Source organism: Thermobia domestica, chromosome 6 (genome assembly GCF_964235325.1).
Source record: "Thermobia domestica chromosome 6, izTheDome1.hap1.1, whole genome shotgun sequence".
NCBI lineage: Eukaryota > Metazoa > Arthropoda > Insecta > Zygentoma > Lepismatidae > Thermobia > Thermobia domestica.
The window spans coordinates 117,063,642-117,091,195 of NC_137459.1; the positions used below are offsets into that span (position 1 = coordinate 117,063,642).

The window sequence follows — 27,554 nt, forward strand, 5'->3', positions numbered from 1 at the left end:
TATACGCGTATAAAGTGATGTAAAGTGAAGTGAAGTGATGTGAATTTAAAAACAAAAGTTATGTACACAGATGATTTAATAAAGGTGTTACTTCGTGATAAACTTACTGGTGCAAATGTGCATGACATTTATCCTATTGATAGAATACCAAAAACTGTACAACCACCGGCTGGACTTATTATAAATTTAAGCAATTCATCTTCAGGTGGCACGCATTGGGTGTGTGTATTCATTGATGAAAATCAAAGAGGGTACTATTTCGATAGCCTAGCTTTACCATTTCCAAAAGAAATAAAAACTTTTTTAAATAAAAATTGTAAAATATATTTTACAAATAGTTCCGCATATCAAGATGATAATTCAATCTTGTGTGGGCAATTTGTGTTGTACTTTCTGCATCATATTGTACGAAAGAAAAGCTTTCAAGAATATTTAAATTTATTCAGAAAAAATAATCTTAAACAAAATGATAAAATTGTATTCAATCATACCAACCAATATAATGAAAAAGAAAAACAAGTAGAATAGCTTAATAAAATTTTTATTTACAATTTAAAATCTTGTATTTTTATTTACAAGAACATATCATTTCCTTTTTACAACTTTGCAAATGCATTAGCTAATGTTATGGTACGTTGAAGCTTCCACCAATAACATAATTGTTGTGCATTACGAAATGCACATCCTAATTTTTTTGTCAAGTTTAATATTTTGTTCATGAAAAGTACAATAATCATTAAATACGTTTGCATGCAATGTGTTTAACGGTGGACACTGTTTACTTTCCAAGTCAATAACATTAGCTAGTGCAAAAATATTTTTAATCCAAAGTGTTTTTTCTGCACCTTTACAATAAAAGGTTGCATCTTGTTTACAAAGTTGATATATAAGGTTACGTATATGTGATACAGTATAACAGCATTTATCATTCCAAGTTAATCCGTGTAAGTTTAATGTTAACCATTCAATTTGTTTTTGACAACCTAACGGAAGTACATTGTATTCTACTGGCGATTTTATTAAACAATGCAAATTTACTGTATCATCACACGCAGTTAAACAAAATTCACGTATAATAAATTCATGATTTGAAATCTTAAAACCTTGTATGTCAATAATGTATTCATTAACACATGGTGAAATTTTATGACGTCACATGGTGAATGACGTCACGTGTCCAGACACGCGGGTGTTTTCCGGTCGCGCACGCCTCCGCGCATCTTCCCGCGCCCACACCGCGCCGCGTTTCCGCCACCGGTTTAAAAAGTCTTTTCTTTTTTCTTTATAACAATCCATTATTGTTCATCACCTAAATTATTATTCTTTTGCATAAACATCCCAACTGGAAAACCATCGTATACATATTATCTTCCCACGCTATCAACATCTGGTACTATTCTTTCTTTCTTGTTTACAATTCGTCTTTCGCAACAAACCTTTTCCCACACCCACCAATTATTCTTTTTAAAAACATACACTTGCATAGCGTTGTATGCTTGATTTCTTTTTATCCTCTATTAACCTTTTGTTTTGTTTTGTATTTCTTTAAACATATAGCTGTATAACGTTGTATGCTTCATTTCTCTTTTATCCTTCTCAACAATTATTCTTTTTAAAAAACATACAGCTGCATAGCGCTGTATATACAATTTCTCTTTTATCCTCTATTAACCTTTTGTTTTGTTTTGTATTTCTTTAAACATACAGCTGCATAGCGTTTTATGCTTCATTTCTCTTTTATCCTTTTGTTTACATGCCGTCAAAGAATTCTATACACATTCTCATCACCCCACCTCCAAACCATGTTTTTTCTATCGTCTCATATTGTATCCCCTTCCCCTACTACCACCATTCTCTTTTGTTCTCTTTTGTGTACGTTCTATTGTCTGGTCCCTCCCCTTCTTATGCTATGATTTAACATTAGGTCTGATTTTTGCATATACCTACTCACCTCTAACGTTCAAAGGGTGGTTTTACCCTTAAACCCGAACCATTGCCAAAAAAAGTGACGATTTTTTTTGATATTGTACAAATATGCAAAGTTTCATTCAAATCAGTAAATTACACTTCCGTAAGTCTCCTTGTTAGTGCTGTTCAAATGGAACAAATAAGTTAATTGGCGGATATGAAGTCAGAACAAAGAAAAAATACGCCGATATTACGAAGAGACTGAGCAACGTTTGTGAAAATTACAAATTTGATGATGTAACTACAGTCTTAAAAGGAATTGAGTACAATTTTAGATTCTGAGTTGAGTGATTAAAAGTAATTTTAATCTTTTCAACAAAATTCCTTTGAGGTATTATTCAGTTTGTACATATATTATTACAGTCTCAGGAACTTTGTGCATTATATTTATTTCTATTTAGAAATGATGCTGAATACTTTGCAGTAAATTTAATTTTGGGATTAGGTTTGATTATTATTCTATAAAACTCGCCTATGGACACCTCTGAATAGAAATTATTGTTACGAATGAATTGGTGTTGTATTATCATCCTGTCTCAATAACAATGATTTTCTAGCGACTTTATGAGCTAATTTAGCGACATTTTACCAGTAAGTGTTAGCAACAGTGAGTGTGGGGATATTTTAAGATTAGGTTCTTTTATCAGCGAGAACCTGGCAACACTACGTAAAAGGAAGGTAAATCATGGCGAAAAGTTTGAAATATGTTTAACAATGTTTTCATTTTCGTTTCTTTGTCTGTCTTGATTTCATAATATAAAAGCAATAAGTATATATATTGTTATTTTGTATCTATTCTGGGAAGAAAAATACATATTTATTTATGTCATGTAGATTTACGAACCCCCAATAACTGTGTTATGATGGAATTAGTGGATACCATTGTAATAGGACTGCGGACAGCAGAAACGAACATTAAAACTGTAGGGTACTTACACGTAAATAAATGTATGTACTTTACTTCCGTGTCATAAAGGAATAAAGATACGTTTTTTTTTGTTTTTTTTTTTTTTTTGATGCTACAAAACAGTACTAACAATATATACGAACTTGTGAACATAAAATCATTAAATGTAAATTAGTGCGTCATCTGTTACACAATATTTGTATACTTCATCTGTTGGTGAGATCTTTGTCGACACAGGTCTAGTCTGTGAAAGAACTAAAGGTATAGAGAAACAAAGTTGTACAAATTCTGAATACTTAAGCTTAAGATTTATAATTTATGGGTAAAATATATTCACACGTCTTAAAGAACAGATGCAGGTGAACGTGTAAATGAAGTAACAATGCAAGGGAAATGTTTCAGAATGCTGGCTCGCACGCATACAGGCAGGCGGGTTAGTAACTAGGTTGGGAGTATGTTTAGTACAAAGGGTCCAGAAGCACGTAAAAACACAAAATTTACAGTAGTAATGAATGATGCAAGTACTTAGACGTAATATAACGTAATCAAATCTAACCTAAATTAACCTGAACCAACCTAAACTAACCTAACATTAGTAGAAATAAGCGAAATTGTATCATTATTTGGAAAATAATGCGGGACCCTTACACTAATGTAACATAAACTAAACTAAACTAACCTAACCTACACTAAACTAAGCGAATGTGAACAGAAATTACCAAAATTGTAAGATTTTTTAGAGAAAAGACCTGGACCCCTTCTTTTAAACATAGGCCCTAGGTTGTATTCTTTTCTTATCAAAGCTCAAGGGTGAACTTTACAATGTTCACCCTTGAGGTTTGATACCTACAATGTTCACCTACTTCAGTATCATTACGCAGACACAAGAAATTACACTATTAACTTTAACGTAATGTGTCCATACTTCATTAACCGTAAGTTAACCCAATCGTATCTTATTTATTCATACCCTACTCTGTTGTACTATACCCTTTTGAAGCGATTCATTTAGCAATGCGCAGCTGGAGCGTGTATTGTAAAGTTTACCCAAGCTGGATATACTTAATTCACATAGTAATGCTGTGCGAGTGAAGGTGGGTTAGTAGCCAGATTGATTTCTTACAACTTGATGGGGATGCGTGCTAGTGTTCTAAATCCCTGGCTAGTAAAAGCGCAACTACCACGTAGTCCCCATAAGGTAAGCACTTCACACATATACAGACTTTCCAAAATATTTTAAATTTAAATGACTTCAAATAGAGCATTCATCTGGACCTTGGCAATGTATCTCTTTTGCATAATTAGCTGCCTACTCTCAGACCTCTACAATTTCCAAATTAAACTAACTATTTGTTGTATTCATACGTAATGAAATGGAAATATGCTAATGAATTACCGGTATTTAAATTATTACGAGATGAATTTTGGAAAGGTTATGGAAAAAAAAATACTTCAAAATATGAGCAGAAATTTCACCAGCGTATAAAATATGCTCAGGTTAGTTTCTGTTTACCATGAAATAAATAATCGCGGCTGAGCTTGGAATTTAACCTTGGATATTTCCGATGTACACGAGAAAGGGATTTCTCCGTACAGAGAGAATATGTGGACCACTTTATGCAATTAATTTACATCATTTTTCTCCTAGTAATACCGTAATACACATTAGAATTTAATTTTATTTGTGCACGCCCAAATTATTGGATACAAATTGATGATAAGCCTCCAAATTGATACACTATTAAAACTATTATTGATGATAATAGCACACACGGACCTACGCTAGATTTTCATATAGACAAGAACTGTATTTATTCCAGATCAGGGCATGGCGAAGGTAGAGGGAGTGTCCGTAGCGAGCAGGCGTGTTGGCGAAGTTGAATATGCGTGTAAACGGATATTTTTTTAGAAATTAGAGTCTTTACTCATATTAGTAGTTACGAAAGTTAGTTTGTGAAACGTAGTCGTTTGAGCAGAGCCAAGAAGTAAATCTTGTTAGTGTTTATTACAACTTTAGTTACTCGAATGCATGGAAGTAAATTTTGCATAATATAAAATAGCGCGAAGAAAATCATTTATGATTAGATTTCATTTTCATTTCAGTTATAAATGAAGTTATAAATTTATCTTACCGTATTTATGCAGTATTAAGGAAAAATGATTACTCACTTTGCACGATACTCGTAAAAGGTTTTGTGTTGAGTTGCCAACACTAATTTCAGTAACACGCTTGATATAAATCTTAATGCTTCGAAGCTATGCGAGAAGTAATTACAAAATGTGTACGCATATTGTAATGCTATTTGCAATTATGATCTATAAGTCACCATGGAAAACCGAAAGAAAAAAATATAATTCGCATAACGTGTGATACGACTTAAAAAAAAAAAAAAAAAAAAAAAAAACTGCAGTGCTGCTTTTTGCTAGTGTCTAAACTTCTTTGGAGTGCTATCACTTCTTTCTGTTCCGCTAGCCATAACATCAGAAGATATATCTAACGATTTCAGTCGAACTCATCCGTTGATCGGAATCAAATTTTGTATAGTGTAGACCTTAACCTGTTATATGAGTGTGTGAAATATTGTTTTGTGCAGGATTTGGGTTCCCGAGTTCGGGCGGCCAAATTTTATGTTATGCATTAGAATCCAAAAACCCATACATCTAACTCGTCCGATTGGAATCAAGCTTGGCACAGTGGTAGAACTCCACCTATTATAAAAGAGTGAAGTACTATGTTGTGCAGTCTTACGATTCCCGAGCTATTGTCTGTCAAATTTTGCGTCATATTGTGATTTAGGATTAGGAATTAGATTTCTAGTCTTTCTGCATATGTGGTCATGTAAGTCGCCATGTATGAAGGATGACGTCCCTCGCAATCATACTACCCGCGGAAATTGGGAGGAAGGAAGGGGCCGTCCTGGGACCATTTAATTAGGTACCATCTCGGCATATGCCTGATAGGTAAACCTCATCCAGGATGGCTAGCCTGTGAAAGCTTCTACACTTTTTCGACCGAGTGTCCCCTCTTAGAATCGAACGTGGAACCGGTCACATCAAACGCAAGAGCGTTAGCGACTACGCTACGCGGGTAATTTTTCCTCATATTTTCGAAAGCAGGAACTCATATATATGCAAATGATCTGATCGGGATCAAATTTAGCATTGTGGTAGACATTGACTTGTTATATAGCATATGAAATGTGTTGTGCAGGCTTATGGTTCCGAATTATGGGTGGTCGAGTCTTGTATCATATTTTTGAAAGCAAAAGCTTATCCAATCGGGATCATACTTGGTATGGTGGTACACCTTGACTTGCAATATAAGCATCTGATATATCACGTTCAGACGGCTTTTTGTTCCCGAGTTATGCACAATCGAATTTCTCAATCGTTGGACAAAATAGAAACATAATAAACACAGTTTAAATAGCAATTAAAAGTCAGTCCTGTCCTGGAAAAATAGAAGCCTAATGAAGATCGATTTTTTACGACTATGTGTATTTCACTTGTAACACTAAGTATTTTTCTGACGGAGCACAAACGCATGGTCCGTTTTGTCCAAAGGCCATGGCGGAACTGACCGGATTGAACTTTGGGCAATCACTCATTTGATAGGCAAGGTATCACAGTATACACTCATGCATCTGACCGACTCATCTTCGCGCGCTCGCTCTTCACCAATAGCAAAATTAATCCGGTTTTTTTCTAACCGCATTTCATATATGTATAAGTGGTACAAAACCAGAGTGAACTCAAATGATTCGTATCTTTGTTTACTTTTTTTTTTGTATTGATATGCAAATTAAATTAAGTCACTGTATTTCTGACTCAGTGAACTAACTTGGACTAAAGTAGATCTTCTGTACTTTGTAGTCTTTTAAAATTGTCCATTTATTTTAATAATGTGTATAACTCTGTACAGTGATTTAACTTGTGCAGTTTTATATCTTTTTGCCCTTCCGAAGTGACTCCTAAAATATTCACAAGTGAGTAAGATCACTGCAGCGTATTTCTATCAGGTGTCCTCCGAAGATGAGTCGGTAAATTCGTTTCTTTGTAATCCAGAGATCTCAGGTTTGAGTCCATGTGGAAGCCAATTTCTCTCTGCTGCAAACCAAGTAATTGTTAAATTCCCACTTTAAGCTGTACGTCCTGTCCTTCAGAATCCCGCTGTTGTGTAATCACGTTAATGCCAAACGTATTTTTATCCATACGTCAAAAAAAGTTTAAACCAAAAAAAAACCTTAATTTTAACATTGTTTTTGCTATGCCTGGTAAAGGGTCGACTTCAAGAGGGTCTACAATGGAAAAGACAGCATCTCAAAAGCGGCACACTCGTATATGTGCTCGGAGACACTCTCGAAGCACAATTAATACGGTGCATTGCGAGCTCTGATAGCTGGATGTTCCCAAAATCTTGGCAATTTTCTCCATTCTGTTTGCTTTTCGAAGATCATATAAGATTCGTGTATTTGACAACAGGAAGTTACATGTGTCCGATGGGTTACAGCATTTCGAGTTTGATCGATTCTCATGTAGGGTACAAGAAAAGAGAGCTTCAATGGGGCTTTTCTAGAAGATCGCCATCATCAGCTTCGAAGTTCCATATCATTCTCTGTGGGAATCATTTTCGACTAATGGGGCGGGTTTCACTCTACAAAATAACAATGCTTTCTGAGAGTGAATATCTGGCTGGGCATCTAGTTGGAGGATGAACTGGCCTCTTATGGGAGAAATTGGGTTTTCTATAAGGCGAGTAATTCCCTATCGCAAACATCCACCACGAAATTTTCAGTCCTTCAAAATCAGTGGCGGCTCGTTTTACTTACACTTAGGAGGGCTGCATAAAATAAAAAAAAACACCTTATTTAAAAATTAATTCCATACGATGGTCATTCCTTATAGTAAACTTTTCGATAATTCTATCATTGAAGTTAGGGATCTTTTCAAACATTTCTTTTTCTATTGATAGCATTGCAAGTGCCGTTAACCATTCTTCTTTCATTGTATTTCTTAGAAAAGTTTTCACTCTTTTAAGGGTAGAAGAGCATCATTCAGGTTCACTTCTAGTTAGGGGCAGCGTTATGAATATTTTCAAAAGTTTTAGCTCTTCAGAAAAAGTGGAAGCAAGACTGTTGCTTATAATTAGTGTTTCTTCCAGACATGTTTTTAGGGTGGCACTGCCCCCTGGAGCTCTGAGAGTGCCCCCCCCCCCCGGAGGAGACCAAAATATTACGTCTATAAGATAATAATAAATAGAATAGTACCAGCAGTGTCCCCCGGAATACGAAGTGTGCCCCCACGGAACATAGTTTCTGAAAGAAACACTGCTGATAATATACTGAAGGAAATTCACAACACCACCAAGTTTCCTGATCTCTTCTCTTGCACAAACTACACTAAGTTCAGTTCACAGAGTTTGAAATGAAATGAAATGAAATCTTTGAGTTTTACGTCCCGCGGTTATGCCGGTTAGGCTAAAGGAGACGGTGATGATGAGTAATGAATGAAATGGTGGAATGAAGAAAGTGGGATGAAACGGGAGAACCCCGAGAAAACCCACGCACACGGTGTTTGTCCACCACAAAGTTCACTTGGCGGAGGCTGGGATCGAACCCGGGACCCCTAGCACTTCACAGAGTTTATCAAAAGCAGGAAAGAGCTCTGTACATTTATTGAAGATTTTTTTTCGGAAAACGAAACTCTAAATTGAACGAAATTAGATTTCTGCAGAAGTGAAGATATAGATTAATGGTCTGTATAGTGGAAGCGCAGGTTTACTTGGTTTAAAATAACGTCACATTTCTTTGGGTGCGTCTGCTCTTGACTGTATATTTGAAACAATTATCTTTTGTTTTTGATTTTACGTTTCGGTATCAACTAGTCCTATTGATTCCCTGATTTTATTAATTTCAGTAGTGAAGGCAGATAAGTATGACTGAACTTTTGCTGCATCTATATGATGACTATGTGATGGTTATATAGAATATCTAGATGTTGCGTAACTAAGAAAAAAATCTTCATTCAATAAGCGTTAGGGTATATCTCTCTCACTACAAGGCAGACGCTTCATTTATTGTTGTAGTGCTTGAGGTCTCGGATTCTGAGAAAATTTGGAAACATTCTTTTAGTTCTTCCTGCTTTTTATATACCACATTAACAGTCCTAGATTTAAAATTTCATCTGGGTATCCGCTTTGTAAAACAAGAATCTAAAACTGCTGTTCTGTTATGAGAGCGAGAAGAAAACCGGGATAGCAGAACGATTAGAAAAAAGTATTCTGGCTTTAGTGTTTTGTCTGGTAGCTCTCTCCATTACAAAATTTAATTGATGATCAAAACAGTGCACAAAATAAGCATTAGGATACACCTCTTTCACTGTTGCTTCGACTTCATTTATAGCCCCACTCACTACAGGTGCGCCATCATGGCTTTGGCTAATAACAAGGCCACTTATAAGAACGAAACACACCACTCTAAAAGAACTTTAAAAATAAAAATATATAATTCTATAGTTTCATATCTCATAGATTTTTTTCACTTGTATTTTGGAAACACTGATACAGAAGATAAAAATCACACGTAACACCAGATTACTCGCACAACACCATGCAAATACTGAAAGAATTAAAGAATTAAATATAATCGCATTTTCAAAGAATTAAATATAATCGAATATTGCACATAATAAATCAGCTGCCTACTAGAAACATCCCGCCAGCAGACAAACAAACAAACCCCAAACAACATAAGTATACTCAACGTTGCTAACCAAAGAAGCTAAAGTCAGAAACTAAAGTTTTTGGATGGAATTCGCCAGAGGATATTTCCCTGGAGTTGGCAAGCCTGAATATACGTACTCATCGTTGATCAGAGCAGACGAACACAAAATGAGAAGGGCGCGCTTGCGCAAACTGTTAAGCACTCGAAAGGACTGCATGTAAAGCAGTCCACACGTTACCAGTAAAGACATGCTAAAAAGAGGAGGAAGTGGAATCATAGCATCGTAAGAAAGGCCAAGCGAGATTGTACTGGCAGTCCCAGGGAGTGAAGCGGAACAACAAATTTGCTTCTAAGAGGTGAAAAATTGAACAACAAAACGCGCGTAAAAAGTGCAATATATAAAGATTGATTATTAAGTCACGAATCGGAAGTATGGAATTACGTTGGGGGGGCTGCAGTCCTGCAGCCTTCCCCCACGGGCCGCCACTGTTCAAAATGCTATTTAGGAATGGGACAGTTTGCTTCAGGAGATAATCGGTATTTTAGTATTTCCACGTTCAAGAATATCTTAGAGTTTATGGATCTAAATCATCTTGTCTCTTCTTGTGTCGGAAGCTGTATTTATTTTCTACTATTCTAAGCGAACAGATTTGTTTTTTCCATTGTGATTTATTTAACGACACACTTCTCCGATAGTAACATTCGTCATTTTTCTTTTCGTGTAAAGTAAAATGTTATCAATATATGCTTTCTTTGTTATTATGCGTTTATAATGCACTATTATGTTACGTGTAAGATCAGTTAAAAGTGTCTAGAGTATGTAAGACTTTTTTGAGCACTATATTAAAATTTAGAGAACAAAGGGACTTAGAGCATAAGAAGTAATAGGGAATACTGATGTGTGTTCTAGGCTTGTTGTTTTAACTTGGATATATCACATGATTGCCGTATGATGTTACTTGTTTGCCATGTATTTCTCAGCTAAAAATAGTATGTACAAAATTCATAGCACTCTATTTCATTCTGCTTTTTATGATCTATGCTGCTTTATAGTTTTAAGAATATGAAATCGTTGAGTTTTACGTCCCATGGTTATGCCGGTTAGGCTAAAGGAGACGGTGAGATGAGTAATGAATGAAATGGTGGAATGAAGAAAGTGGGAGGAAACGGGAGAACCCCGAGGAAACCCACGAACACGGTGTTTGTCCACCACAAAGTATAGTCTTAAGAGTAGGGTAAAAAAGAAAGAAAAGAGAACGAAATGACTCACCTTTACTTGGATTGGCTCCTAACTTGTTTCCTATGTGGTAAAACAACATATCATTGGCAGTTAAATTCAAAAGGAGAAAGCATGACCATTAATTCAATTTGCATCGGAGACAGAATTCATGTGATGTATTGAATCTCGTGTGTCATATTGCTACTTCCCTTTTAGATAGCTTCTGCAGCCACTGTTCACAGCAAGTTAACTATGTATAAAATATTTAACGTCCTTTTGTTTGCAGTTATAATTCTTCGTAAGTCTCGTTGTTAGTAATTTCTAGCTATTCATTCTAGTTATTAGAACATTTTTGATACATTCGGTGTAATATACTATCTCTGAATGTCATTTCCCGCACTTTCTTCAACCCCTTCATACCTGATTTTATTTTAATTGTTAAATGGAATATTTCTGTATTTCGGAAAATCAAAGAGGAAATCGTCAGATGACAAGTTTATCCAATTCATTATCCATCCATCTATCCAGTCCAGTATCCATCTAAGGTACTAAATATTCTCAACTAAAAGATTCCATTATTAAAAAAAAAAAAAAAAAAAAAAAAAAAGGAAGAAAACGATAAAGTAAATGTAAAATATATTTGGTCTAGGAATTAATTCGTGCGGGTGGACAAGAGATGGCGCAACGAACGGAGCGTCCCACAGTTCCGTGTATCCACACATGTGTTGCAAACCCCTGTCATCGCGTATCGTTCGTAGTATAGGGCAGTGGATTAAAGCGTCAACAACACCAGTTTGTAGTTAAGTGAACATGGCGCAATTTGTGCCTGATAAAGTGTTTTTGCGGGGTGTCCTGCTGCATTACTTTAACATGCAGAAAAGTGCGACTGAAAGTCATTGTATTTTGGTGGAAGTGTATGGTGACCATGCTCTAGCTGAGCGAACGTGTCAGAAGTGGTTTGCACGGTTTAGAAGTGGTGATTTCGGCTTGGCAGACCAAGAGCGAGCTGGACAGCCAAAAAATTTCAAGACGAAGAATTGACAGCATTGCTCGAGCAGGATTCGTGTCAAACGCAGGAACAACTTGCAGCAGCATTAGGCGTTGATCAAACAACAGTCTCCAAACGCTTGAAAGCCATGGGAATGATTCAAAAGATGTCACATTGGGTTCCACATGAATTGAAAGACAGAGACGTTGAAAGACGAAAAACCATTTGCGAATTGCTGCTTCAACGACAGAGCAGAAAGGGGTTTCTGCATCGAATTATTATGGGTGATGAGAAGTGGATCCATTACGAGAACCATAAACGAAAAAAGGCCTGGGTGAAACCAGGTGAACCAGGTCCATCACAACCAAAACGAGATATTCACTGTGCAAAGGTTATGCTGTGCATATGGTGGGATATGAAAGGTGTGGTGTACTATGAGCTGCTGCAACCGGGTGAAACTATGAATGGAGAACGTTATCGACGACAATTAATGCGTTTGAAGCAAGCTCTGGCCAGAACACGACCAGAATGGGAGAACAGACATGATAAACTTATTGTTCAACATGATAACGCTCGCCCACATGTCGCAAAACCGGTCAAAACCTATTTAGAAAATGTCGGATGGGAAGTTTTACCCCACCCGCCGTATTCACCAGACGTTGCTCCTTCGGACTACTACTTGTTCGATTGCATGAACAACGATTTGATTGGACAGCGCTTTACTTCTTCAGAAGATATCGAAACATGGGTCTCTGACTGGATCGCTTCCAAGGATGAGGACTTCTTTCGCCACGGAATCCGTACATTGCCTGACAGATGGGCGAAAGTGGTGGCTAGCGATGGACAATATTTTTCTTAAGGTATTTATGTATTTTGTGTTTGTACTACAGCTTCAATGTGTGCGTACCAACCGCACGAATTAATTCCTAGACCAAATACATTGTGTATTATTTCAAAATTATGAAACGGGCGGAGCTGAATTTAAATTACGTATACTTGGTCTATTCCGTGAAGGTAGTTTTATTTCAATAAGCTTGTCTAACGGAACTTGGTTCATCATGAATATGCGGGGAAAAAAAATTCTTTAATTTACAGAGTATCTTATTAATTTGTCTTTCTTTTTAAGCGTCACACACTGAGAATGAACTGCTTTAAGGTTGAAATCACAGGTTAGATTACTTATTATTTATTTATTTATTGTGTGTGCATTAAAATGACATCAATATAGCTTATAAAACAAATTGTGAATAGACAACCAAATCATTAGTAAATACCCGTAAGAAACACACGTTCATTTTTTAAATCTTACCTCGTTGTTCTCTGAATCCAGAATTTGTGTGTGTTGTCTTCTGCTATATTTCGTAAGAAAGCTTTCCCTTTCCCTGGGCAGCGCTGGTTACAAATTAACATACTCCTATTTACTTATCGACCGTACGAAACACACAGTAATATTTCAAATCACTCAACTGATGAGTTGCTTGAAGTATACTCCTATTTTTTATATACTAGTATTACATCTCCCCTTTTTCTTTTGTAATAGACCTACAACGTAAAAAGAAGCAGGAGAATGTAAATTTGGACTTTCTGAAAACGGAACACTTTTACCCCAATATATTGCAGAAAATAGTAATACTAATACATTTTGTTCTAGGGAACAAAGAGGTAAGATTTCAAATTAAATTATCATTAACTTTTCTTATTTCTAGAAGTCAGCAATAGTAGAACATGGCTACATTAAAGTCCATCTCATTGCGCCTAAAATCGGTCAAAAATATACAGAAGATTACGAAGTCCATGAAAATGGTGTCAGCTGCAAAATACTCCCACGCTCAGAAGGAACTAAGAATGGTTCGTCTATATGGAGAAGCAGCACAGGTTTGTACTTGTAATGACTATACATAACTTCAGTTTACATTGCTATAGTGAGGTTTCATGACCGCTTACTCCCTGAAATATCTGTAGCTGGTTTTAAGTACTCCAAGTTACGTGTAATTTACACTATTTTGGTTAAAATCAATTAGTTTCTTAACATCTTGGTAGTTATCATGGATTTGGCATGTATGGGCCAAAGTTCATCTCTGATTGATCTATAGCGGGGAACGTTACTTCTAAGGACACGGGATAAGTTGTCCGATCTTGAAATACCAAAAGCTGATCACCACATTATATCGGGAATGTTTTGAGGCCCGCCTGAGGAAACCGGCTCGGGATCCTAATCCACCGCCTGTTATGGGGTAACGTGTGTAATCCCGACTACACAGAGTAGAACACCGAAAGAGTAGAAGAGGTGGAGGGATAATTTAAAATTCCAAACACTGAAGTGGTAGAGTGATTGAATACTCCTTATATAAGTACGGAACTATGCTAGTAATTAGCTGTGAGGCAAACCAATTGCCTATGTAAAAGCATAAAAATTGGTGTACGTGTTGATATTTATACTAGGTGTCAAAGATTCATAGGTCATCATAAATGCTGTCAATTCGCAGCAGATATATACCTGAGAATATTTAGGAAAACGACGTTTATCTATTAACTGAATTTTTTTACTCAGTAACTCGAACAGTGATTTTCAATATAATAATAATATAAAATATTTAACAAAATAATAAAATAATAGACAAAGGAAGAATAAAATTACAACGTGTTTAATGGAATTAACATATTTTTAGTTTTGTACTGGTTCCAGTTAGGCCGACTTCGTTCTAGTTCTCTCGTACTGATCAATGCTAGTGGACAAGATGTTATTGACATAGCTTAGAAGTATTTTATAATTTATACAGATCTTTATCGATTAATCAAATTGTCTTAAGAATTCAAGCGTTTATCAACCGATTTAAATTGTATTAAGTTTCCGTTGATTTGTAGAGAATATATATTTTGTTAACAATTATAGTCTTGAGTTTACATGATGATTTGGAACTTCCGATAATTTTATTAAAATTTCGAGGGTTGATATGCTTTTAATCTAATTTAAAGAATAATAGTTCAGTTAAATAATAATTTGTAATAGATAATAAACAATGGATCCACCAAACTATAAGGAATTTCATAAAAGTGTTCTTAAAATGAAACTTATTCATACATCAGTTAAGTTGGTTTAGAGTTAATTAGGTTCTATAAACTTGAAAATATCTAAAATACTTCTTTAAAAGGAACTAGCATATATTACCGCTTCGATGAGTTGAAATAACTTATTTAAATACACATCTTTGTATCTCATGTATTCTATTGCCATTAATTTTTTAGTGGTGACATTATTTTTAAACCTTACTAAATGATATCTCAAGATATATTAGGACACAACACTCTTTAGTCTGTATATGAAGATGAAGAGAGATATTATTCCCGTAGTGTACTTGAAATGAACACTTCATTATTATCTATGTTTTCCATTCTCATCAAATTAAGCAATTATGTATGCTTATTTATTACATGTTAACATAAGTTTGAAAATTAACGTCAAAGATATTGGTTCAATATTCTTCTTTATAATATTTCTTCTTCAGTATAATTTTGTCAGTCGTTAGTAGAATTCTTTTGTTTATCTATTTCGTTTCGAAAAACTTTTTCAATTCTATGTTTATATCGTAAGATGCTTCCCATACGGCTCACCACCATCTTTCAGATTTCATTTAATGGTACGGTTCAGATGTAGTTTAGCGTAGTTTAATGTATTTCTTTATAGTTGAGTTTTACCTAGAAATCAACTTTTAAATATATAACTAAGTTATTCGCTTATATACCTGTATCGTTTCCGAAAAACTTTTTTTACTTTTTTATATTTATGTCTTATGATACGAAGCATGTAGCTTATCACCAAGTTCCGAAGATCATATAGTACGATGTTGTAGATTGATAATACGAGGGCTATCCAGAAAGTAGATTACGTTTTGGAATAAAAAATCAACAAAGTATAGGAAACAAATTTTATTATATACAGATGAAAGCCACACACAAATACTACTTTTCGACATAGTCACCATTCAAATTAAGGCATTTATCGTAGCGATGTACGAGCTTGGAAATTCCTTCGTCGAAAAATTCGGCCGCCTGCGACTTCAACCACTTCGTTACCTCTTCTTGCAGCTGTTCGTCGTCATCAAAACGCTGCATAGCCAGCCACTTCTTCATTGCTGGGAATAGGTGGAAGTCGCTCGGTGCCAGGTCGGGACTGTACGGCGGATGAGGAAACAACTCCCACTGAAAAGATTCAAGAACTTCACGCGTGATATTTGCCGTGTGGGCCCGGGCGTTGTCGTGAATCAACAAGATCTTAGAGCTCAACATTCCTCTGCGCTTGTTTTGAATTTCTCTTCTGAGGTTTTGCAGAGTTTGGCAATACCTTTGAGCGTTTATTGTAGTGCCTCTTTCCAGGAAGTCCACCAAAATCACACCTTTTCTGTCCCAAAAAACAGTCGCCATCATCTTCCTTGCCGACATTGTTTGCATGCATTTCTTGGGTTTTTGGGGAGAACCTGTGTGCCCCCACTGCATTGATTGCAATTTCGTTTCACAGTTCACGTGTTTCACCCATGTTTCGTCACCAGTAACGATGCGATCGAGTAAAGAGTCACCATCCTTATTGTAGGCGTCCAAAAAGTGCAACGCTGCAGCCATTCGCTGATTTTTGTGGTCCTCTGTCAAGATTTTTGGAATCCATCTTGCACAAAACTTGTGGTAACCAAGCTTTTCGCTGATGATTTCGTGCAACAAACTTCGCGAAATTTGTGGAAAACTCAAAGAAAGTTCCGTTATTGTGAACTTTCGATTTTCACGGACTTTAACATCGACTTTTTCGACAAGTTCGGCAGTCACTTTGCTGGGTCTCCCACTTCGATCTTCGTCGTGAACATTGGTTCGGCCATTTTTAAATCTTATGACCCACTGTCGCACTCCACCTTCAGTGATAATGTTGTCCCCATACACTTCACACAGCTGCCGATAGATTTCTATCGGTTTACAGTTTTTTGCTGTCAGAAACCTTATTACTGCACGCACCTCGCAGCTCGCGGGATTTTCAATTAACGCAGACATTTCAAACCGTCACAGTATCTTAACGGAGCACAGCACGAACCTCTCACTAGCACGGCTAGATGCCGACTGAGCTGCGCAACGCTCTGACCCCAAGATGGCCGCGCTAGCCCCGCCCCTAGCGGACACAGACGAAAACGTAATCTACTTTCTGGATAGCCCTCGTAACTTACATTTTATGCTGAAGTATGATGTCGCCCTTCACCATTCCCCCAAGTTGTATGGCTGAATTTGGATCTTTGCTGCATCACAAGTATCAGTGTTCATCTTAGTGACCCCGAAAATAATGGATTCAACACTGATATTGCTCATTTTCGATCATTTTAATGTATGTCACCCCTCCTCATTCCCCAAGTGTCGGGGCTGAAAATGGATTTAAACCAGGGTTGTTTTGTTTAAAACAAATGATTAAAACTTGTTTTAAACAATTGATTTTCTTTAAAACAAATTTTATATACTTTTTAAACATTTTGTTTTAAACACGTGTATTTTTTTAAGGCTTGTTTAAAACATACGTTTATTTTTATTTTATTTAATTTTTGTAAACAAATCTGCCAGAGAAAGAAAATTACCAAAAAGCGATCCCTTTCAGAAGGCTATTTTCTTCCCGTACAGTGTTGCCACTCTTGGTACAATTACCAAATTCAGCCCTTTTTGTCATTCCTTGGCCCGTTGGTACTATGCTGGCATTTCAGCCCCTTTTGTGAAAAAAGTTGGTACAATTCTATCCAATTCAGCACCATTTAACAGATACTTGTCACATTTTCAAAAGTGTCAGTAAGACTTTTCCTACATCTCATGATTGATTGATTTGTTCCTCGTTTTATATATTTTTTTAATGTATAGCCATAATACCGTTTTGGTTTATTGATCACTTCGAAATAGAGGCGCGTTTGATTTCCTTACAACTGTTTTCACTTTTAATTTGTGGCCTCTGTTATACTTCCTACGTGCGAGAAAAGTTTCATCTACTTCCATAATTGTTTGGGGTCTTCCTATTTGGAAGTAATTTTTAAAAAGAGCAATTTCTTTATTTGGACTCTTGGAAAAAGGAGGCGGAGTGTCCTAGAACTTTACTTCTTTTAGTTTCGTGTTATAGAGCCATGTGTTACACTATGATAAAATAATGAATTCAGCCCTTTTTGTTTTAAGTTGGTACTATTTTTCAGCCCATTCCAGAGCTAGGACTGTGGCAGCACTGTTCCCGTGTGAATGTTTTAATTACTCGTGGTTACGGCAGGTTATTTTATATACCTTGGGTCGATGTGGTGGTTCACAATTTATTTCGTCTCTTTTTTTCCTTTGTTTCTTTATCGTCTATTGTATTGTTTAAACGCTTATCAGTTAACTTGCGAGAAAGTGTTGTAGTCGAAGGTTGGACTACTTGTAGAAATAATATTAAACAATAAATAAATATATATATATATATATATATATATATATCATTGAAACACGTTTTTGTGTTGTATTTAGAAAACAAAGGACTTTTTACTCTTGTGGTCCTGAAATTAAAATATCGCAGGCATTCTTTAATACATACAGTACATGTTGGTTCTCAGTCTTCGTACAACTTGGAATCGTTTAACATGAGTTTTACACGAAGAAAAAAGGACATAATTTCAAGTAAACCGAAGAAACTAATTTTATACGTTTCGAACAAACTTGGGTTGCAGGATAAATTTGGCTCCAACTTAGGTTTTCTTAAAAAAAATATTTTTAGATATGGGTCGTTCAGAGCACAAGGATCCAAGTCCATTTTCAAAAAGGTTCATTTTTGCTCAGCAAACGTAGTATCTTCTTAGCGAAGAGTTCGAAATAAATGAACCAAAAACCGCGTAAATAGGTGTAGTGTGGGCTAGAGTTTCATAGGACAACCGCTAGACAAGGACGTTTCTAGAACGGAGAAACAGGAGGGCTAATTTCCCCCTCGCTGCTCATAAATTTAAGATATTGTGTACGCTACAGCCTAATAAAGATTAACAAGTCAAGCTCCAAATGTCATAGTCAATGATGCATAATTACATTAAATAAATGCAGGATGTGTCAAAAAGAATACACCGACGGAAAACATCATATATTCGCAACCACGAATCCGAAAAGAAAGAAAGAATAAACTACGTGACAAGGTGCAATCTAGAGTTTTATAAGATTACCGCTAGAGAGGGGCATCCGTTTAGAGGTCATCCGCCCTTCTAACGCCTACCCTGAATTTCAAATTTTGGGACAGTAATGCAGATTTAGAAACCTTTTCCTGAGCAAAGTCCAACAGAAAAAAATTGAAGTCCTTACACCGAATAAATACGGAGTTTGATCAGTTAAAATCCATTTCCATTGGCTGCAAGGAGCTATAGACTTATATTGCTCTTGTGTATTTTTTTCTCTTTCTTTTTGACCCAAGGATTCCAAAGGTGGCTCTAACTTCGGGCCTGCTTAAAATTCTGAAAATGGTGCCTAAGCAATTTCCAATTTCGATCATCTATATTTCTTCCGCATTTATTTGGTGTAAGGACTTCAAACTTGTTCTGTTGGACTTTCCTTATCAAAAGTTTCTAAATCTGCCTTACTGGCCCCAAAATCGGAAATTCAGAGTGGGGGTGGGCGCGGCTGCCCTCCTGCCCGCACTGACGCCCCTGTCTAACGGCTGTCTTATGAAACTAGCCCACGCCCTTTCACATGGTTTTAGTTTCATTTATTTCGTACTCTTGACTGCGAAGATATTACGTTTTGAAATAGCATTCATTTGCTGAGCAAAACTGAACATTATTGAAAATGGACTTGGATCCATTGTGCTCTGAATGTCCCAAATAATGTTTTTCTTCAGTACAATAATTGGTTAAACAACAACCAATACACAGGCTTGCAGAAAATATTCTGAAGTTAGCACAACATGAAATGTGCTTGAAACATCACTTTTCGAAAATTTGTTATAAAATAATTTTGTTGCATCAGTATTCCAAAATAGCAATCAAATTTCTGCAACTAAAATTTCACCCACCTTCAGGTGATCAATTGAGTAAAAATTATGTACATGTGTGTACAATTCCAATAACAATACAATTATTTGAGCCAAATACCGTAAAAATGTCATATTAAATCCAATGGTCATTCGAAAGTCATTTCGCAAACCACTGGTGTTACACAAATTAAATTAGGTATTAAAAAAAAAAAAAAAAAAAGCGTTAGCAGTGACAGCTTACGGAAATACAAAGTTAGCATTTTGAATCCGATACGGACACTCAAAAGTCATTTCCAAATCTGCTGGTGCTACAAAAACGAAATTTGATATATTAAGGTGTATTATCACCAATGTACTACGAAAATATTTAATCTTTTTTCGAAAATCATCTTGAACAACAAGTGGCCAATAAAAATTCATTAAAAAAACTATATAAAAGTAATTTTTAGTCAAACGATTTTATTTCTGTTATCAATGTTGCACTAATCAGTATGTATAGGATGAATCTGTCATACTGGTTGCAAGTAGAGAGTAAAAAGTCTGTAACAAATGAGTTATTACAAGATTTTGAAATATGTTTTAAACTATTCAAAATGCTTAAAACATGTTTTTTTTTTCGTTCGTGTTCTAAAACATGTTTAAAACATTTTGAACATATTTTTCGTGTTTTAAACACATGTTTTGTTCTTTTTTAAAAAAAACAAAAAAAAAACTGTTTTTTCCAACCCTGATTTAAACAGCATCAAAAGTGTCACTGTTTAGTTCGGCGACTGCAAGAACTATAGATTCAACTAATATCGGTCATTTTTGACCATTTGTATGTATACATATATATATTTCTCCCTCCCTCATATTGCGGGTCATGGCATCGAAAGTGTCACCGTACACCTTAGCGACGCCCAAAAATTTGGATTCACCACTAATATATGTCATTTTCGATGATTTTTAAATATCTCTTCCTCCCCCTCCCCCAAGTGGCGGGGCTGATTTTGGCTTTAAACCGGATCGGAAATGTCACTGTTCATCTGAATGACCCCAAAAACTGTGGGTTAGACAATAATATTGGTCATTTTTGATCATTGTTATATATAGCTCCCCCTCCTCCGTTCTGCGGCACACGGTATCAGAATTGTCACTGTTAATCTCGGCTACTCCTAAAACTGTGGATTCGACACTAATATTAGTCATTTTCGATGATTTTTAAATGTTTATCCCCCTCCTCTACATTGTACCCTCCCCTCCTCAACTATCAGGGCTGAACTTGGATTGAAACAGCATAGGAAGTGTCACTGTTTCTCTCATCGACTCCGAAAACTATTCATTCAACACTAATATGGGTTATTTTTGAACATTTGGAATTTCCCTCCCCCTCCCCTACGTTGCATCGTCAATGTGAGTAGCCTAAAGTAATCCCTGCCCCTAAACTCACGTATGTAGAAAATTTGATTGAGATCGATCGGGTGGTTCAAGAGTGATGAAGTCACAAAGACAGTCATTTTTATTTTATTATTTTTTTACATATATCTCTCCCCTCCCCTACGTTGGCTTGTCAAACTGAAACGATAAAAAACACCTGAGGCCTGACCCTCATATATGTTGAAAGTTTGATCGAGATTGGTCGGTTTTATTAGTTTTTATTTATACGTCCCCTCCCCTCCCACTTCCTTAGGATCTACCGTTAAAGTGAAATTACATTTGTTTCCAGGCCCGAACCTCATGTATCTTGAAAATTTGATTGAGATCGGTCGGACAGTTCAAGAGTTATTAACTTACAAAAATAGTCACTTTCAGTCTTATATAAATAAATTTTTATGTATATCCCCCTCCTTCTCCCATACGTTGCTCTGTCAAATTAAAATCATAAAAACGATTCCGGGCCTGAACCTCATGTAGAAAATTTGATCAAGATCGATCTAGTGGTTCAGGTGTTATTAAGTTTTATTTATTATTTTTTATCCCCCTCCTTCAACGCTCAGATCTACCATCAAAGTGAATAGCCTAAAACCAGCCCACCCTCGAAATTCATCCACGTTACAAATTTGATCGAGATCGGTTTGGCGGTTCAGGAGATTTAGAGTCACAAACATAGTGATTTTCAATTTTTTATATATAGACTAGCTGAACCTGCGCTGTTTACACAGCACACCGTTCTAATATGAATGTGAATCTCTTTCCAGCTTCTCACTATATCTGTGAAAGTTCCTTTACTAACACAAGTAAAGGACAGGAAGACTCTCAAAGAGGGTGAATTGCTATAGACAAACATATAAATGTAGTATTTTAATATATAGAATGTTGGGGGAGTAAGTGATAGACAGTACCAAATGCAAATATTTTTCTTCTTATAATTTCATATCCGAGTACGCCTCATTGTGAGTCCACAAGCCTTCGAAGTTGCCAGCTTGCAATAGGTTTTGTCATTCAGATTAAAACAAGGCGCCTGAAATGTCCATCAATCCTCTGTATGTAGCTTTTGTACTGGTTGCCTTTCACAAGAGTATCAACGTGCTAGTAGCAATATTAAACTAATAGGGTCAAAACGACGCCTAAATATGGAATAGGAAAAAAAAAAAAAAAAAACAACAACAAAGAAGTCTGAAAGTTTGAGTTAGAACTGGCAAATCTACACAAAATTTGGAATCGACCAGCGAAAACGGCACGTTTCTTGCACTTCTGGGTCGAAAGGATTGTCCAGAAACATATAAACCTAGCATTTTAATATACTGTACTAGCTGAACCTGCGCTCTACACAGCGCATCATTCGCATATGAGCATATATCTCCTTCTCATTCCTCACAACATCTGTACATGTCCCTTTACAGACACAAGTGAAAGACGTCTTGAGAAAAAAATCGGCAAGGAATATCACAAAGGGGAGATTTTTTTGATTATTTTTTCTCAATATCTTTCACCGTTTGCAAAATTTAAGCCTACTTCCTGTTGGAGTTTCTAAGTCATGTATGACCAGTGTTTTCTTTCTTCTTGCATGAAGTATGTAATAAGCAAATACGTTACATACATAATTAATTATAATGTCAGTTATATATGGTGTTCATTGGGCAAAACACTCCAAAAATAAAGATTCATCTTAGACTGGAGAAATGGTTATCCTTCCTATTTCAGTATTATTTGGCCATGGATCAAACGCCTGAGAGGATTGCAACCCCCATTATACTATTATGTGGTGTTGGAATGTATAATGCGTAAGATATGATGCTTTAGGGTTTTTTTTTTTTTTTTTAATTTCAACACTTCGAGTGTACTCGTAAAAATGTAATAAAGAAATAATGGCCATGTTTTTTAAATATTCAATTAGAAGTGGACAATCTATGCAAAATTTGCAATCGATCAGTGAAAACGTGATCTTTCTAAAGCCTGTAGTTTCCGAGATCTCATTGTCAAAAGGATTGGCCACAAACATAAACATCCACAAACATATTGTTTAAAAGGACTCCAAAGATGGCAGCACAATTTATTTGCATTGATTTTGGAGAAGGCTTATTAAAATACAAAGGCTTTGAACATTAGCTTTAAAACATAAACTTTATAGAAAAAGATGCATTTAAATAATAATTTATTTAAAGTACACCTACTTCAAAATATTGTCTTTGTTAAACGTGAAATCACAAATAACCGTAGGTTTGAAATCCAAAGTTAGAGGTTGGAAATCAGGCGCTTTTGTAGCTTTTGTAGCATTTTAATAGATAGATAATTATTTGAAAAGTGCTAATGAAAAGCAAGGAGCAAAATATTTTACTATAAGGAATAATAACACAGTAAAGATTAAGTTTTTCTTAAATTTAATCGTTCAGGATTTATTATAAATGTCAACGTTTAAATTAAGTTTCAAATAAATGAACTAAAACTTTGAAGAATAGCATTAATAATTTCAGGTATCAAGTATTTATGAGGAGTGACTGAAAGATTTTGAACCTTCAGGGAACTGCAACAGGTACATATGTGATAATGCCTTCATTTGTGGAACATAATTCTCTTGTATAACACACTTGCTCCAGCAGTGCTGAAGTGCCCTTATCCCAGTAAAAATAAATCTTGAGGTTGTGACCATAAGGACTCCATGGCTGTAACATCAGTATCACTTGCGAAACGTCGTCGAACTAGAGTCTTTGTTAGATTCAGGTACAAATGGAAACCTGAGGGAACAAATATGGTGGATGAGGAACAAATTCAAATCTTTATTGATGAATAGTTGCCATGGTAACTTGTGAGGTGTGTCCTGCAGCATTGTCATGGTGGTAGAAAATTCCTGTGATCAGCATTTGTGGCCTTTTTTCTAAGATTTGAGCTCTAATTTTTTCCACAAGGTCAGCATAATATTGTCCTGTAATGGTGTGACTCCTTTCAAGATAATCAATCAATCAGTTCGACACCTCTGGAATCTCCCTCCTCCCCCCAAAAGAAAAGAAAAACGTACGCCATTTCCTTGCCAGCGGATAGGGTGACCTTTGTTTTCTTTGGGTTGGGGGATGAAGGATGCTTCCACTGCTTGGATTGTTGTTTGTTTTCGAGTTGATATTGATGAACCTTACTAGCATTCGTCCCTAGTGATGAATGTCGTCAGAAAACTGTTCACATCATATGTTCATTCACGTGGTATGTCGAATGCACTTTTCTTCAAAAGATGTGGAACCCTATCGAGTTGAAACTTTAGATAAACCAAGTTCGTTTTCTAGAATGTGATGGGTGTCCTGCTTTTCTGCTATCTGACAAGTTGACAATCGCTAATCTTGCAAGATCACATCAAGTAAGAGGGCAATGTTTTCCTTGATGGTAGAACTTGGTGCTCTCCGTGAACGGTTTATTTTTAACACGCTTCCTGCCATGTTTGAATTATTTAACTTATCTTTTGATGATGACATGTGAAGGAACTGATAGTACACGTTAGTTATGAGGTTTAAACCGACGTAACCTCCAGAAAATGAGAGTTATAACACTGTTTTTCGATTTTTTGTTAAAAATTGACTAAAAGATAGAAAGATAATTCTATTTTAACAGTAATATTTGATTCTTCTACACATCGTATGTCTAGTTTACATAACATTCAAACACTAGAAAAATTGTAGAGGTTTTCAGGTTTTTGAATTTTAAAGAATATATAATAATAATAATAATAATAAAAAAAAAACTTCTGGTTGATAAATATCCAAAACTAACGTTTGTGTGTCGCAGCATAGCTTTATTTTGTTAAAGAATACTTGAAAATACATATTTATGCATGACAAGTTAATAATAATAACGTATATGAATGAATTTTTATGTGAATAAAAGCTGAAACTTACAATGCACAATAATGTGTTCGAATGCAGTAAGAATTTTTCTTTCAAAAACAAATATTTTTTTTCTAAAACATCTACTAAAATCATTACGTTTGACTAGTATCAGTATTCTTTTCAATAATCAAAACACTAATTTAAATATAAAATATATGAATACCTTCTGGGAGAGAGAGTGTAATTACTTTTTGAAACATACCTCACAGAAATCATCTGTTTGAAACGCATGATATAATATAAAATCATTATACGAAAATACAAAATTACTACAAAAACTGTTATAAAAATAATGAAAAGTAATAAATGAATAACCTAATACAATGTATTTATGACAATTGCAAAATGTGTATGTGCCTAAAAACTACACATGGGCTGTGTTTCCTTTTCACTAATCCTATGATGCATGGGTATGATAATTTCGAAGCACTTAGACACACACACCAATATTACATGCTACATTTCCATCCTGTCATCTTTCGTTTTTTTTTCTTTCTTTTTTTTCTGATTGTTTGTCCCGCTTAGTGCAAACATGGCACTTTCTGTAAGCATTCGTGTTTGTTTTGAAAAGACTGTATATGGGAAATTCCTTCCATACAGCCGGCCATTGAAGGAGGTTGAAGTAGCTGTTTGTTTTGTATGATCAGACATTTCATAATATAACAAACACAACAGTTAGCTACATAGACATGCAGACAGACGTCTATCATGCATTGACGGAGAGCACAGAGACAAATGAAGACAGTGGTAGAGAAAGCGAATAACATAAACCCAGTTCGTGAAACAGCGTGCCAAACAGACGGATATAGAGACCCAGACACTTACAGATGAAGTAAATAAATTTATATGAAAAGAAAGAGATGCAAAGGGACACGAATTGGTGAAAAATGAAGAAACACAAACCAAAAATACCTTTTCTTTGAGATTCGATAAATTATTCTTCAAAATTCATATCTCCTGGTTTAAATTTCAACCCGAAATCTTATGAAAGAAAACTTAGTATTTCCTCTTCGTCTATAATCTCATTCTTAATTATTTGCGTCCGTAAATAGCTACATGAAGTTGCATGCGTATGAGTAACACGTAAAAAGAAAACAAAAATGTTGATAACAGAATAGGTGCACATATCACTTCAGAGGGTCATTTTGTTCTCGCAACTACACACTTACGACTCAGTATTAACAACTGCTATTTTAAAAAAATAAATTTTGAATCTTTATCGTTAATATGGTAGGTACGGTTGTCATGTATGGTTCTTGGCGGTGTATTTAAATTTTAAATCCCAATTAGTGTTAAGATGCCGTCATGTCAGTTGCGTTGCCGCGCCCGGCTATCCAGACCTTTGACAACCGTAGCAAATGTTTTAAAGCCTTGATCATATCCTGGTGGATATAAGATGCTGACATTCTTTTCAACTGCAGGTACTTTTTGACAGCTCTGTATCCGTGTTTCGTTATTCAAATCATATCGGAAATCCGTATATAAATCTCAATACCGAAAATCGCGTAGCACATAAAATAATGCATTTGGTAAACTACTGATAAGAGTTCATATCACTTCACTATTTGGAATGAAAAAAATTCTTTTGATGACTTCTATGAATCACAGCATTCATCTTCATTCAATAATTTTCTGTGCCAATTGGTACATGTGTGTGTTAAAATAACAAAAATATATATATATATTTGAAGCTTGTTATGTAGTATTTTACAAAAATCAGCTAAAATTTTAATTATACGTGTTTGATCGAGCTTGTAATAAATAATAACTTGTGATATTATAAGAGGAAATTTTGATTCTTTTGTAGCTCTTCTATGAGAAGGTTGAAGTTGATGATCCAGAAGATGTATCCAAAAAATTGGTGATCGCTCTGACCTCAGACAGAGGATTGTCTGGAGCTGTTCATGCGCAGGTTGCTAAAAAAATTAAGCAGGATGTCGAAATAGATGATGTAAATACAAAGATTGTGTGTGTGGGTGACAAAGGAAGGAACCTCCTTCAGAAGTATGTTAATAACACTGATCAACAAGAAATTGTTTATCTTAATGTTTTTACATTTACCGAATTATTTTGACGTGCTAATTACGAATCTGGTATTAGTTTTCCTCAAATGTCGATTGTTTGGAAGGAATTTTACAAAATCGTCTTTGTTTAAGAACGCCATTTTAGAGGAAGAATTTCAGCCTTTACTTCGGCTGTCCATAGATGGCAACACAGAACAAACTCTTGTGGATTAATTAGCAAGTTTCGTTTCGTAACATATGTGTTCTATGATTACAAATTTTGAATACAGCATTTGTTTTGAATGAAAATAACTGTCGAAAAATAGAATTTCTTATTTTCCCCCTTACTTTTACAAAAATATTAACTTTTAGTTAAGTAATGTCAGTAAATTTCTATATGCCTCCACTTGGATAACCAGCTGCATACAGTATTGAGTAACTATATTATATCAGTGGTATTTGATTTAAT

At 35.4% G+C, this 27,554-nt stretch overlaps 1 protein-coding gene across 7 annotated transcripts in view; it reads left to right on the top strand.

Moving 5' to 3' along the window:
* The first annotated feature begins 2,570 nt into the window (after window positions 1-2,570).
* LOC145688164 (ATP synthase subunit gamma, mitochondrial-like) overlaps window positions 2,571-27,554 on the top strand; it is a 53,540-nt gene continuing 28,556 nt past the window's right edge. For 2 of the 7 annotated variants that reach the window (XM_081762002.1, XM_081761995.1), the window contains exons 1-3: window positions 2,653-2,916; window positions 13,511-13,679; window positions 26,890-27,086. In XM_081762002.1, the coding sequence (XP_081618128.1) occupies window positions 13,530-13,679; window positions 26,890-27,086 (347 nt within the window). In that variant the 5' untranslated portion in view covers window positions 2,653-2,916; window positions 13,511-13,529. The other 5 variants (XM_081761997.1, XM_081761999.1, XM_081761996.1 and 2 more) reach the window with 5 other exon arrangements.